The sequence below is a fragment of the Piliocolobus tephrosceles genome, chromosome 9 (assembly GCF_002776525.5).
Source record: "Piliocolobus tephrosceles isolate RC106 chromosome 9, ASM277652v3, whole genome shotgun sequence".
NCBI classification, from domain to species: Eukaryota; Metazoa; Chordata; class Mammalia; order Primates; family Cercopithecidae; genus Piliocolobus; species Piliocolobus tephrosceles.
In genome coordinates, this window is record NC_045442.1 from 44,380,843 (window position 1) to 44,395,643 (window position 14,801).

At 41.8% G+C, this 14,801-nt stretch overlaps 1 protein-coding gene across 3 annotated transcripts in view; it reads left to right on the plus strand.

Moving 5' to 3' along the window:
* The first annotated feature begins 2,408 nt into the window (after positions 1 to 2,408).
* Positions 2,409 to 14,801, plus strand: part of LIPA (lipase A, lysosomal acid type) — a 38,558-nt gene continuing 26,165 nt past the window's right edge. The window contains exons 1-3 of one of the 3 annotated variants that reach the window (XM_023225153.2): positions 2,409 to 2,535; positions 6,469 to 6,580; positions 8,320 to 8,437. In XM_023225153.2, the coding sequence (XP_023080921.1) occupies positions 6,470 to 6,580; positions 8,320 to 8,437 (229 nt within the window). In that variant the 5' untranslated portion in view covers positions 2,409 to 2,535; position 6,469. Of the gene's footprint in view, positions 2,774 to 6,468; positions 6,581 to 8,319; positions 8,438 to 14,801 lie in introns of all 3 variants that reach the window. The other 2 variants (XM_023225151.2, XM_023225152.2) reach the window with 2 other exon arrangements.

Below are 14,801 nucleotides of genomic sequence, written 5' to 3' on the forward strand. Positions count from 1 at the left end.
TGGCTCAGGTCCTTCCTGCTATGTGCAGCCTAGGGACTTGTGTCCCAGCCGCTGTAGCCATGGCTAAAAGGGGTTGAAGTACAGCTCAGGCCATGACTTCAGAGGGTACAATCCCTAAGCTTTGGCAGTTTCCATGTAGTGTTGAGCCTGTGGGTGCACAGAAGTCAAGAACTGAGGTTTGAGAACCTCCACCTGTATTTCAGAGAGTGTATGGAAATGCCTGGATGTCTGGGCAGAAGTTTGCTGCAGGGGTGTGGCCCTTAATGAGAACCTGGGCTAGGGCAGTGCAGAAGGGAAATGTGGGATTGGAGGCCCCACACAGAGTCCCCACTAGGGCACTGCCTAGTGGAGCTGTGAGAAGAGGACCACTGTTCTCCAGATCCCAGAATGGTAGATCCACTGACAGCTTGCTCTGTGCACCTGGGAAAGCTGCAGACACTCAACACCAGCCTGTAAAATCAGCCAGGAGGAAGGGTTGCCCCTGCAAAGCCACAGGGGCAGAGCTGCCCAAGACCGTGGAAACCCACCTCTTGCATCAGTGTGACCTGGATGTGAGACATGGAGTCAAAGGAGATCATTTTGCAGCTTTAAGAATTGACTGCCTTGATAGATCTGGACTTGCATGGGGCTTTTAGCTCCTTCATTTTGGCCAGTTTCTCCCATTTGAAATGGGTGTATTTATCACATGCCGGTACCCCCATTGTATCTAAGAAGCAACTAACTTGCTTTTGATTTTACAGGCTAATAGGTGGAAGGGACTTGCCTTGTCTCACATGAGACTTTGGACTGTGGACTTTTGAGTTAATGCTGAAATGAGTTAAGACTTGGGGGGACTATTGGGATGGCATGATTGGTTTTTGAAATGTGAGGACATGAGATTTGGGAGTGGCCAGGGGCAGAACGATATGGTTTGGTTGTGTCCCCACCCAAATCTCATCTTGAATTTTAGCTCTCATAGTTCCCATGTGCTGTGGGAGGGAGCCGGTGGGAGAAAATTGAATCATAGGGACAGGTTACCCCATACTGTTCTTGTGGTAGTAAATAAGTCTCACAAGGTCTGATGGTTTTATAAGAGGAAAACCCTTTCATTTGGTTCTTTCTCTCAGATCTGCCGCCATGTAAGACATGCCTTTTGCCTTCTGCCATGATTGTGAGGCCTCCCCAGTCCTGTGGAACTGTGAGTCAATTAAACCTTTTTCCTTTATAAACTACCCAGTCTTGGGTATGTCTTTATTAGCAGCATGAGAACAGACTAATATACCTTCTAATTAGTCTCCCTGCTTCTGTAGTTCAGAATGATCTTTCTAAACTAGATTATGCTGCCCTTCTATTGAAAATATTCCATTGGCTTCTCATCTTAGTCAGAAGATATGGTAAAATCTTGACAAGTGGCTCCCAAGGCACCAAACTTCTAGGACTTCATGTTCTGCTACTTTCTACTATGTACATTCTGTTTTAGCCTCAAAGACCTCACCACTCTGACTAGGACCCACCAGGAATATTCCTACCACAGGGCCTTTATACTTGCTATTTGCACCTGGAATGTGCTTTCTCCAGTATCTAAGGCTATTGACTACCTCCTTGCCTGTGCTTAGATGTCACTTCATCAGAGTCCTTTTCTGATTACTATATACATGTCATCCTCCTTCTTATCCCTGTTTTTTTTTTTTTTTTTGAGATGGAGTCTCACTCTGTTGCCCAGGCTGGAGTGCAGTGGCATAATCTCCACTCACTGCAACCTCCACCTGCCTGGTTCAGGCGATTTTCCTACCTCAGCCTCCCAAGTAGCTGGGATTAAAGGCGCACACCACTATACCTGCTAATTTTGTATTTTTAGTAGAGACGGAGTTTCCCTATGTTGGCCGGGCTGGTCTTGAACTCCGGTCCTCAGGTGATCTGCCCTCCTCAGCTTCCCAAAGTGCTGGGATTACAGGCGTAAGCCACTGTGCCCAGCCCCTTGTTTTTTTTTTGTTGTTGTTGTTGTTTGTTTGTTTTTGTTGTTCTTTATAGCACTTATCACCACCTCATGTATTATATAGTTATTCATGACGTGTCTCTTCCCATCAGAATATACACAAGAGAACAGGGATTTGCTTAGTTCGTTTCTCTATCTCCACTGTCTTACTACTGCCTGGCATTTAGTAGGTGCTCAATAAAATCTTTGTTTTAGAAAATGATAAATAATATGTGCATATTGAATATTGTTTCCTCTTGTAACAAATCTTTAATCATAATAAAAAATTAAAAGCAGCAAGATTGCTTTGCATCAGGCACAATGATCAACGCTTTAAATAGAGCACATGATTCACTTTCATTTATAGAGCCCACATGCTCTCTGTCAGGCGCAGAGGGTGCCAGCCCTGCAGGAGCTTCGGGGGCGGAGCAGGAGGCCGCCTAAAAGAGCCTCTGCTAAGAGAGCATGCGTAGGCGGCGCGCTGGTAGAGCTGGGGACCTGCCAGCCTGGGAGGCGGAGGACGGATCCCATCTCTTAGGACCGCCTACAGCGCATGCTCTGCTGGATCAACTGGCTAGCTGGTAAGCGGCCGCGCTGGGCTGGGGCGGAGTCTCCGCGGCACTTCCCGGTGGCTGGCTGCTCTGATTGGCTGAACAAATAGCCTGAGGGTGGTGGGCACCCGCCCTCCCGACAAGGCAGACCAGGCCCCCTGCAGGTACCCTATCCGCACCCCGGCCCCTTTGAGCTGGCACTGCGACTCGAGACAGCGGCCTGGCAGGACAGCTCCAGGTGAGAGTGCCGGCCCCGCGGCGCTGCCAGGTGCGGGTGCGGCGTGGAAGCTGGTGCCTCCGCCAAGGGGAGGGTCGCGCCCTGAGGCTCTGCCGGCCGGCAGGACCCTCTGCGTTTGGACCCGGCGAGTCTTGCCTGGGGTGCCTGCGGGTGCTTTTTCTGCGGGCGTTGGCTCAAGGCATCTGCCAATCGAAGTTGCCCACTCTTCCCTGGGCGCTGTTCACTTTCCTGGACAGGCGCGGTCGCCGGTCAGTGAAGTTGCCCAGTGCTCCTGGACCGTGAGGACAGCAGGGATGTCTGAGTCCTCTCTCTGCATCCTCGTGCTCTCCTCCCATTAGCTCCTCCAGGCATCCCATCTTACCTCTCTTGTTAGCCAACGGCGTGGTCGAAAGCAGACTTGGGCATCAATCCTGGTTAAAGTCCCAGCGATATTGCTTTTTAAACAGCTGACACTTTGCTTCCAGTACTTAAGCTGGGTGAACCTCAGATTCCTGAAAAATGGAATTAATGGTACTGCCATAGTGTCGGTCGAGGAGTAATTGACATAGTAGATCAGAAGCGCTCCCTGCGGTGGCTGGCGCCTCGCGAGAGCTTAAATTTGAGTCGTAATAATTGTTGTTAGTAGAAAGCTAAATGGCAAGCTGCCTTGGGACCTTTTCTTCTTCCACTGAACTGTTGGACTGCTCCTATCTTTTTTCAGAATCTGTACTATGCATCTAATATATACATGGCACTTCGCTTGGTTCTGGGGGTACAAAGCTGAGTCAGACTCAGGCTTTGCCCTGTGGCCTTGGGCTGGGGTGAAATGAGGGCAGACAAATATCTAATTGGATTGTTACAAAGTCTAAAGTACTGAGATGAAGGTGTTAATAACAGCCCAGAAAAGCACACTGAATTCAGCCTGGAGGTTTTGTTTTTCTCCCCCCTCCTTCGAGATTTTCACAGTTATCTCCTTTGTAAGAATTGCTTGGCTTTGTATGTTGAGAAAAACATACTAAGTATGTAGTGTTGTGTTGAAAGGAAAACTTAACTGGGTGAGATTTTCAGCTGAGTAGCTTTAGCTGTTACTCTCATGGACCTTCCTCTAGGCAGCTGGTGCAGGTTCTGTAGGAAAACTGCCGAATGAAAGCAGCTACTGCAGATGCTACTCTGTTTTAAATTGTGGTAATTCCTTTGATTTTTTTCCCTTTCAGTTTACTCCTTATACTCTAGTAATAATAGACTTTTGGGAGGTTGCGTTTATCATAAAAAATAGCCTGGGGCTGTACAATCCTTCCTATCATAAAGAAGTACAAAGTTGTAAGTAGAAGCAGTGGCCTTGCTTTGCCAATGCACACTGAAGGGGATAACGTTTGCTCCTGTTTAGAATTTAGAGCTCACGGCCAGGCGCGGTGGCTCACGCCTGTAATCCTAGCGTTTTTGGAGGCCGAGGCCAGCGGATCACGAGGTCAGGAGATCAAGACCATCCTGGCTAACACAGTGAAACTCCGTCTCTACTAAAAATACAAAAAACAAAATTAGCCGGGCGTGGTGGCGGGCGCCTGTAGTTCCAGCTACTCGGGAGGCTGAGGCAGGAGAATGGCGTGAACCCACGAGGCGTAGCTTGCAGTGAGCCAAGATCTCACTACTGCACTCCAACCTGGGCGACAAAGCAAGACTCTGTCTAAAAAAAAAAAAAAAAAAAAAAAAACAAGAAGAAAAGAATTTCAGAGTTCACTACTTCTTGGAAAAAAATAATCCCAGGAGGAATTCCTTCAACAGAAGGGAGTCAGTTCACTTTTGCAATCTCCTGAGAATCAATTTCTTAAGACTTGTGGAATATTCAGTTTAAACACAAGACTAAAAACGAACAGCTGTAGTGGAGTATTATTGACATACGATAGCATGGCATATTTCAATTGTACAATTGTATAAGTTTTTACATGTGTACACACCTGTGAAACCATCAGTACATTCAATATTATGAACCTGTACATCACCCTCAAAAGATTCTTTGTGCATATTTCTTTGTAATCCTTTCTTACTGCCCCTTCTCTCCCCAGGAAATCACTGATCTGCTTTCTGTGAGTATAGATTAGACTGCATTTTGTGGAGTTTTATGTGAAGGGAATCAGACAGTACTTCTTTTTTTTTTCTTTATTTTGATCTGGCTTCTTTCGGCATAATTAGTTTGAGATTCATCTATATTGTTTTGTGTTCATTCTCTTTTATAGCTGAGTAGTAGGTATATACCATAATTTATCCAGTCATCCATTTAAAACATTTGGGTTTTTCCAGTTTTTGGCTATAACACCATAAACTGCTATAAACATTTATGTACAAATCTTTGTATGGGCATACATGCCTGCATCTTTTTAAGTGTTTCTATTTATTTTTTAAAAATGTAGAAGTTCTGGACTATAGTCATAGGTTTTTCTCTAACCATTTGTGTGTTCTTAGGAGAAGCGTTTAACTTTGCCTTCAGCGTCCTCAAGGTTGAGTCATCACTGCCAGAAACCAAGATGGTCTTTGTTGATTTGATGGTTAGAGAATTTCAGAAGGAGAGAAATGGGTCAAAGTTTTCCTTTCTGTTTCTTTTGAAGGCTCTATTTTCTTTCATTTCATTTTTTTTCCCATGATTGACAAATTTAATTGCTGACATATAATTGGGGCAAGAACAGAAGTGGTTAAACAAGTAGGACGAAAAGCTAATAGTGGCTGAACTTAAACATGTCTAAATCACAGGTGGAGGGCAAGAGGTGGGAAATAAGCAAGCTCAGAAATTTTGTAGCTCTTTCTTTTTCTCAAACTATCCTCTTCTAAGTCTTGCCTTTTGTTATTTCTCCATGAACAATTTGTTTTTAACTTTGGGGTTAGGACGTATGTGGGTATGCTGGACTCCAAAGGTCATATATTAACTGGAGGTGGTGGGTGGGAGGTTTCTTAGTTAAAAATAATTCCTTTGGGAGGCAGAGGTGGGCAGATCACCAGGTCAGGAGTTTGAGACCAGCCTTGCCAATATAGTGAAACCCCATCTCTACTAAAAATACAAAAATTAGCTGGGCATGGTGGCCCTCTCCTATAGTCCCAGCTACTCTGGAGGCTGAGGCAGCAGAACCACTTGAACCCGGGAGGTGGAGGTTGTGGTGAGTGGAGATATCACGCCACTGCACTCCAGCTTGGGTAACAGAGCAAGACTCAGTCTCAAAAAAAAAAAAAAAAAAAAAAAAATTCCTGGCCGGGCACGGTGGCTCATGCCTGTAATCCCAGCACTTTGAGAATCTGAGGTGGGTGAATCACGAAGTCAGGAGTTTGAGACCAGTTTGGCCAATATGGTGAAACCCTGTCTCCACTAAAAATAGAAAAATTAGCCTAGCATGGTTGTGTGCACCTGTTGTCCCAGCTACTCGGGAGGCTGAAGCAGAAGAATTGCTTGAACCCAGGAGGTGGAGGTTACAGTGAGCTGAGATTGCGCCACTACACTCCAGCCTGGGTGACAGAGTAAGACTCTGTCTCAAAAAAAAAATAAAATAAAATAAAATAAAAATAAATTAAAAATAAAATAAAATAAGAAATTCCTTATTTTCTCCTTTCAGATATGGCTGGAGTCATTTGTTTCATATTTTCCCTTCACCTTTTACTTGCCCTAAATCTGGTTCAGAACTTTTTGTGGGAGCATTAATTTACCAGAATATTTTTGTGTAGTAAAATAAAAGCAAATAATAATAGACTGTTTTATTATACAGAATGAAAATGCGGTTCTTGGAGTTGGTGATCTGTTTGGTTCTCTGGACCCTGCATTCTGAGGGGTCTGGAGGGAAACTGACAGCTGTGAATCCTGAAACAAACATGAATGTGGTAAGTTTCTCAAAGTTATGTACTTTTAAAATGCATCTGTGACAAATGTTGTTTTCTCAGATCCAGTTATGTGAGCTACATGAAACCATACTCATACATTCATCTCTTTATAACTCCTTTGCTTTTCAATTTCTCTGAATCTTTTTTTTTTGAGACAGAGTCTTACTCTGTCACCCGCCCACCCAGGCTGGAGTGCAGTGGTGCCATCTTGGCTCATTGCAATCTCTGCCTCAGGGGCTCAAGCGATTCTCGAGCCTCAGCCTCCCGAGTAGCTGGGACTACAGGGATGCGTCACCACGCCTGGCTACCTTTTTTTGTATTTTAGTAGAGACAGGGTTTCACCATGTTGCCCAGGGTGGTCTTGAACTCCTAAGCCCAGGTAATCTGCCTGCCTCGGCCTCCCAAAGTGCTGGGATTACAGGCGTGAGCCATCACGATTGGCCCAATTTCTCTGAATCTTAGATTCAGTTTGTTAGCCTTTTCTCACCAGGTAATATGTAGTTAACAAACCTCAGTTTAATGTTATATATACTTCTTAATAAGCTAAATTATGATATTTATTAATTCATTTCATTTCTAAGTCTTAATAAGTTTGTTTAAACTATAAAAAAGTATTTAAACTTTGCAAGAACTTAACTGCTATTGAGTGCTGGTTTTAGAATACATGGAACAAAGATTGTGATTAAGAATGTCCGGGGAACATATTTCTATACAGAAGTCAAAGTATCTGAGGAAAATTTTGTTAGAACAAATATGCAAAAATAACTACTCGACTAATTAAAACATCTAAAAATTATTAATCTTAAGTAAACAACAAAATCTGGAAATACCTCATTTAGGCACAAAATATCAGAAAAGTACAAATTATTAAAGAAAACAACAACTTTAAAATAGACGTTGCAGTGACCCAGCTGAAGAATCTGGCAAGTTTAGGGACTCGGAGAGAAATTCACAGTGAGCCAGGAGAGTGTGACCTGATAGCAGGGTCTTAGAGTTAAGTTTTACTTCTTAGCTCAAAGCTTTTCTTTTGCCTCCCAACTTTTCCAACTTTTAAAAGAATTTTTTAAATAAGAATGATAAAATTAAATTCTTTCAAGTACTTACAGAAGAGAGGGTATGTGCACTTATTTACATTAAATCCTCTGGATACTTGAATTATCCATATCCCACTGAGCTCCTGATTAACAATTGTCCCATGAATCTTTTCCTATAGAGAAGTGAATGTGACCATAATTCCCTATTTTGTTCAACTTTTCTTTCATCCCACCTTGACATTCTACATAATCTTTTTAGTCCATTGATAAAAACAGGTTAATATTTTTTATGCTTTTTATTGGCCAGCAGGAGATGTCTCAAAACAAAGGAAGTGTTTTATACACTGACAGTTCTAGCTGGCATATTTAGAAAAGAAAGAAATGAGCATTTATTTGTGCCTGGTAGGCAGGATGGAAACAAAGAGGCCCAAGCTGTGGTAAAGTTAGACACATTTGTGTATAAACATGCTAGAATGATGAAACTGAAGTTTAACCAAACACCTGTAGGTAGAACACAAGCGTGAAACAAGGGAGGATTTACTGTTGTGATGGGAGGTTGGTCACTAGATTTAGCAGGCTAAAATTTCAATGACAAATGCTTTCTTAAAGCCTGGAGAACACAGTTTATCTGCTCCTTTGCTTGTGAATGTGGGAGACTGTTGCAGATTCTGTCCACCCAGTTTCCATTGTCCTTTTTCTCTATAGAGTGAAATTATCTCTTACTGGGGATTCCCTAGTGAGGAATACCTAGTTGAGACAGAAGATGGATATATTCTGTGCCTTAACCGAATTCCTCACGGGAGGAAGAACCAGTCTGACAAAGGTATGGGAACGCTCTTAAAAGTAAAAACCAGAATTTGGCTGGGTTTTGTGTTAGTAACCAAGTTCAGATTTAACTTAAAAACATTGAAATGGGACTATTTTTAGACCAAAGCACTAGCTGTGTTGCAGTTTTGCAAGGCATAGACAAATAATTTTCTTGTAAAGAAGTAAGGACGAGAGTCATCCAATGTTTTGTTCAAAGGTCAGATTCATTTGAAGATATGCTGAAATCTCTGTGGCTTTGTTTTTTTAAGGAAGTATCTCATTTAATGAAATGTTTTGAGCATTAAGTAGATGACTTTTGCTATCTAAAATTTATTTAATATTTTTGAATTCATATAATCTAAAAATCAGAGAATTAGAGGACATACAGTAAAATGCCTCCATTCTCGCTCACTCCCTACTTGCTGCTTTTTTGTATATCTTTCTAAAATAACTTCACTTTAAAATCTTTTTATTTCCAAAAATCTCATTAGAAACAAGTACAAACACAGATTCTTATTTTTCCCTTGCCTCCATTTTAATGCAAAAGATGGCACTATTTTCTTCTTTGAATTTTTTACTTAGCACTTGGAGATCTTTCCATACAGTACATAAAGCACATCTTCCAGAGGTGCATGGTATTTCATTATATGGCTGCATCATGATTTATTTACCAAGTGTCCTATTAATGAGTATTTGTGCTATTTTCAGTCTTCTGTTAATAAATATTGCTGCTCTAAATAAGCCTTTGTGTTTGCAAGTTTATGTATACGAGACATGTCCAGAAATAGAATTTTTGGATCACAGGATATATGCATTTGTGATTTTGATATATATTGCCACGCTGATTTTCATGTGCACGTGTCCTGATAATACCTATCACTATGAATATATGAAAGTTCTTGTAGCTTTGGCTTAAAAAGTATATATGTATATGTATATCTTTTTTCTCTCATTTTATAACTCAAGCAAAACTGCAGTTTGTAGTACGGATAAAGGAATTTCTAGACAGACTGATTGAAATTATTAAGCAGGTATCAGAAGAAGGATCTAATCTTTATTCAATTAACTCTCCAGATGTAGTTTATTTATTTATTTATTTTTTTGAGACGGATTTTCGCTCTTGTTGCCCAGGCTGGAATGCAATGGTGCAATCTTGGCTCACTGCAACCTCCACCTCCCGGGTTCAAGTAAGATGTAGCTTATTCTATAACTTTTTTTTGTTTCTGGAGACTTTTCTTGGGGAAATTAAGGTTTAGATTAAGGTAGTTAGATAGCTATTCTTCAACTTAAGTGTTATACGGGCAGCGGAACCATCTTTGCCTCAATTCCTGCCCAAATTGTTATTCAAAGCAAACTGAAAAACCCTCTGTGTTAATGTGAGCGTTGTATTATTATTTGCTTTGTTTTTTCTTAATTTATCCTAATTTAGCTTTTTTCTTCCATGTGTTCTAGCTATAATAAGATTTTAATAATGTTTAGGTGGCCGTGACAACCATTGTTTTTGAAATTTGATTTCTAACTCTTGAGATTTTTATGGTTTACAGATATATGCCATTAAGCTTTCTTTTTATAAATATGTTATAAAATGAGTGATAATTTATAGTGAGAGCTTTTAGTTTTTCCTGTGCTCAAAACACTCAAAACATATTTTATGCTAGAGCAAGCATATAATCTTGGTTTCCTTCTTTTTTTTCCCCCAAAGAATAACCTCTGCATACTGATTTCAGATACTGTATAAAGAAAAATGTTTTGTATTATTTTTCTTAAAATTATAGTTGATTAATTAGTAATGTGAATCACTGTTAAACGATGGTAAGCATTTCAATAAAACATGCTGAGAGCTCTCCTCCTATATCCACCTTCAGACTTCTTTCTCCATGCAGTGGTTAAAACACTCAGAGTCACATGCTCTACCTGTGTGTATCACATTGTTGCAGGGGAAGGTGCAGTGCCCTGGAATATGAAGAAAGTGAGCATGAGTCTTGATATGCTCCCAGGTAATAGAAAGGAGACTTACGGGACCTTGGTGCTAGACCTGGGTCTGCCCCTGACTTCTTGTATGCTTTTGTTTTTCATTTTTTTAAACCTCTGTGGGATATATTATATATACTTTATTTTATTTTTGGCAGGAGGGTTGGGGATTGGGAGAGTGGAGAGTCTAGGTCTTTAGAATGGGGAATATAGACCGAAAGTACTTACTCTAAGCTAAATCTGTTCATAGCATTTGATCCTCATGTTCTTTCTGTATTCTGAAGAGGCCCTCCCTGTAGGGGATCACTGATATGAATGTCATACCTGCCATGAGCTAACCTCAATGGGGAGTTTTCAAGGAAGTCTATGGTGAACAACTCAGTTCTCTAAAGGAATTGCGATTTTCCTAAGAACTGCATGGGTACTTTTCTGATGGTTTGCATTTCCACAGTCTAAAAGAGAGCATGGACAGAGGCTCTTTACTGTCCTCCACTCGTATTCAAGAGCGAGGTTGTTGCCACTGGTGTTATTTCGGCTGTTTAAAGACAAATAGATAAAAAGAATGGAGAAGGCCTTTCACACCCAAAGTGAAACGTGTCGTCTTCTCATGCATCCCACTTCCCCTCCTGACTTCCTCCTCTATTATTAATAGCACCAGCATCCTCCTAATGACATAGCCTGGAATCTGCAGAATCATTCTTGACCACGGGTCCTCTCTAGGCCACCCACATTAAATTGCTTCAGTTCATATTTTTCTTCTGTTTCCCTGACCACCATCCTACATTAGGCTCTTGTTACCACTTAACTGGGTGCCTGAAATAAGCGCAGCAGCTGAGAGAATCTTGAGCCATTTCCCTTTTCAAGGCTCCTCGTATGTTAACAAAAAGAAAGAATTTCCAAATAGGAATATGAAAATTCAGTTTGCTTATATAGTTTAAGAAATTAATGCCTTTAATACACACAAAAATACTGCTATACATTCATACTATTTCCAAGTAATTACAAAATATATTAAAACATTATTCATTTTTTGGTACCACATTCCTTGTGGAACCTGAGTCTACAGCTGAATGGTGAGCATCTTTCAGTCCTGTTGCCATGGGCCTCTTTGACTTACTGTGTAGCCTCACTTGGAGATTGGGTTTTTTTAATGAACACAGGGCTTGGCCACATGGCTTCTCTGCCCATGTTTGCTTAAAAGCTTTACCTAACTGCTCTTTTCTCTGCCAGCCTTCCTGTTCTCGTTCATCCTACATGGTTTTGCAGGATTAAGTTTCTTAAAACTCAGCTATAATTATGTGAAATTGCCATTCAGCAAGCTTCAGAAGTCTCAGAAATGAAGATATACACTGTTCCATAAATATTCCGTCCTAGCTGGTATTTGTACTTTTCACCTCCATTCTGTATGGTAGTAGCCCTTGGCTACTTGTGCAGTATGTGCATGTTGTTTCCCATCATTAAGCAACCTTCTTAGAAAGTGTTGAGTAACCCTTTGCTCCTGAAGGGAACTGAAATTCAGAAATTAATCCTTCACAGGGAAGTGGCTCTGTTTTCATCTGCTCAGCCTTATTTCAGAAAGTCATAGGGAGTTAGCACTAGAGGGATCTCAGATTCCTGCCTGGGCTAGGGATTTTTGGTTTTTTAACACACTTCACTGATGGGTTCCAAGGTAGAATTCTTGGTTTTGGCAACCTGTGTTCTAGACTAACACCCTCATTTTGTTGGATAAGAAAGCCAGGTTCAAATAGGGAAAGGAATTTGCCGCAGGTCGGAGGGTCATGGCCTGGCCTAACTACAGATTCAGTGATCTTTGAACTGGAGAATGTGGCCTTACATAATAAATATTAACCAATTGATCCCGTGATAGGCACAATATATATTTTATTAAGGAAATACACACTGGTCTTGCATTAAATACATACAACAACAAGGCAGATTTACTTCTTGCCTGACTAAGAAATTGGCCAATCATCAAAACACCAAGAGTGGCACATTTGTATCTGAAAGGTACGCATCAGATTGCCAAGTGGGTGAAGTGGTGCTGTAGACTGTGAAAGCCTGGAATGACTGCGAAAACCTGGAATGACTGCCTTCAGCGTCCAGAAACAGGCTTTTCAACTGTGGCCTCAGCAGAGATTCCCCAGGGGTTGTCCATTGAGCTATCAAGAGTCATACCTGAAAATTCACAGCATGGCTTGTGAGTTAAGTCTTTAGAAGGAGACTATCAGCTTGTATTTTGCTTTGATTGTTTATTTTAGAATTCTGGTTGATTTCTAGATTTTTCTTTCTTTATAGAAAAATCCTTCACTTCTAAAGAAACTATTTTTTGAATCACTACAGTGCCCTAACAGGCTATACATAGGCCTTGGTGATCGGGGATGTAATTCCTCACCCCTGATGGTGCCGAACAGATGTGGGTTCATTAATCAATGCCTGAGCTTGGTGACTTGGGCTGAGCTCAGGCTCATGTAGCACTCTGATGGTGCGTTGGGTAGGGGATTGCATTCAGAACCTTTGCCTAATGGAGCAGCATAAGTGAGGTCAGCCATACAGTTTGTCTCATAGGCCCAGGATGGGATCAGAGCAGAGAGCCAAGTGGAAAGGAATACAGTGCTCTGCCCTGTCCCCTTCCCTCCTCTTCCTCCTGGTTACCGCTCTGACCTGTCCTCTGTCTTCAACCTAATTTTCACATCTTCAGGGAGGATTTCCTCAGCCTCTCACAATAGATCAGGCACCTGGCTACAGATTCTCATAGTTCTCTGTGTTTTTCTTCATTACAATTAAGACAATAAACAATATATTATTATGTAGATGATGATGTGTGTGACCTCTGTCATCCCCACCAGACTCTGTGGGGGCGAAGACTTTTCTGATTCTCTTTAAATGGTAAATTACTTTAACTCCAGGCTTCAGTCTACCCAAGTATGCTCCTGCAACCCTCCTGTGACACTGAGATTTAATAGTGTCCCCTGCTCAAGGCCACACTGCATTAAGGATTTCCTACTCCTGGGGTCCTAGGAGTCCATGAACACAACTTGAAAGCGTCCTGTGGTGGGTAAAACTTGAAGCTGTATTGCCTCGTGTTAAGGTGAGCATATGAAGAGCCACCAGTCATGGGTGTTCTGGCTCTACTATTTAACTAGCTGTGTGACTTGGCAATTTTCTTTACCTCTCGAAGTTTTGACTTATTCCATTATTAAACAGGAAGAATAATACTGGCTACTTCGTAGACTGTTGAGAACATTTGATAAGGCCTGTGAAATATATTATAATAAGTACAGGTGATACAGTTTCTTTTAAGACATTTATTTATTTAAAATATTTAAATGAATAAATAAATATTTTAAAAGTCTCGTCCTGTCTCCCAGGCTAGAGTGCAGTGGTACGATCACAGCTTACTGCAGCCTCAAATGATCCTCCCTCAGCCTCCCAAAGGGCTGGGATAACAGACATGAACCATGGTGCCCAGCCTCTGTTTTTAATTTTGAAATATCAACGTGGATTTGATGGTGGTCTTTGATATTGACTTCTTCAGGATTAAGCCCTCCATGACAGGGATGTATTCTAAATTGTATGCAAAGGAGGAAGATGCCTTTGTTTACAATGGACTTAAGTAAGAAAAGTAAGAAATGTCATAGAACTATGTCTGGGGGTCAGGTGACACGTGCGGTGTCATCTCTAGCCCTGTGTGTCCTGAAAGTGCTTTCTTCTGTGGACCCTCCGCTCCTTCTGTTGAGGGAGCATTTTGGATGAGAGCTGGATAATTTCCCAAAATTCGGTCAACTGTGAAACTCTGGAACTCAAGTTGCTGTGCTGCAAAGCTGTCTGAGGACAGGCTGTGGTGACAGAGAGGGGCAAGGAAGACAGAAAGGCAATTTGGCATGGAGATGATGGGCACGTTTGTCACATGACCTGGGTTTGATTCCCAGCTCCATTATATACTAATTATGTGTCCTGGGTCAAATGATTTATTCTCTCTAAGCCTCAGGGGCCCCAAAGGAGGAAGAATGATGTAAATGGCCCAGCACCATCCTGGGTGCATGGAAAACTCTAATTATGACAATGTCCTGGAAAGTTCTGCAGTGAACAAGACAGACCACATCACTGCTTTCATGTTGCCTGGTGATCAGAGTGACTATTGCTAGTGGTGGGGAAAACAGCATGGAATGGCATGGAACGGTTTTCTTCCCTGCTCTGTGATGCAGGGCGCTCCTGGTGTGTTCACTCTTGCAGGCCACCTGCTCCCTAGCAGAGTGACAGTGAAGTGTGAGTGCAGTGGACTGCACAGCGGCAAAGGCCATGTGACTCTCTGAATGCGTCCTGTGGACTGGTCAAGCGCTGTGCTCTGTGTGCATCATCAGGTGAACTCTCATACAATTCTAGGGTGTAAGAACTCCTGTTACCTCCTG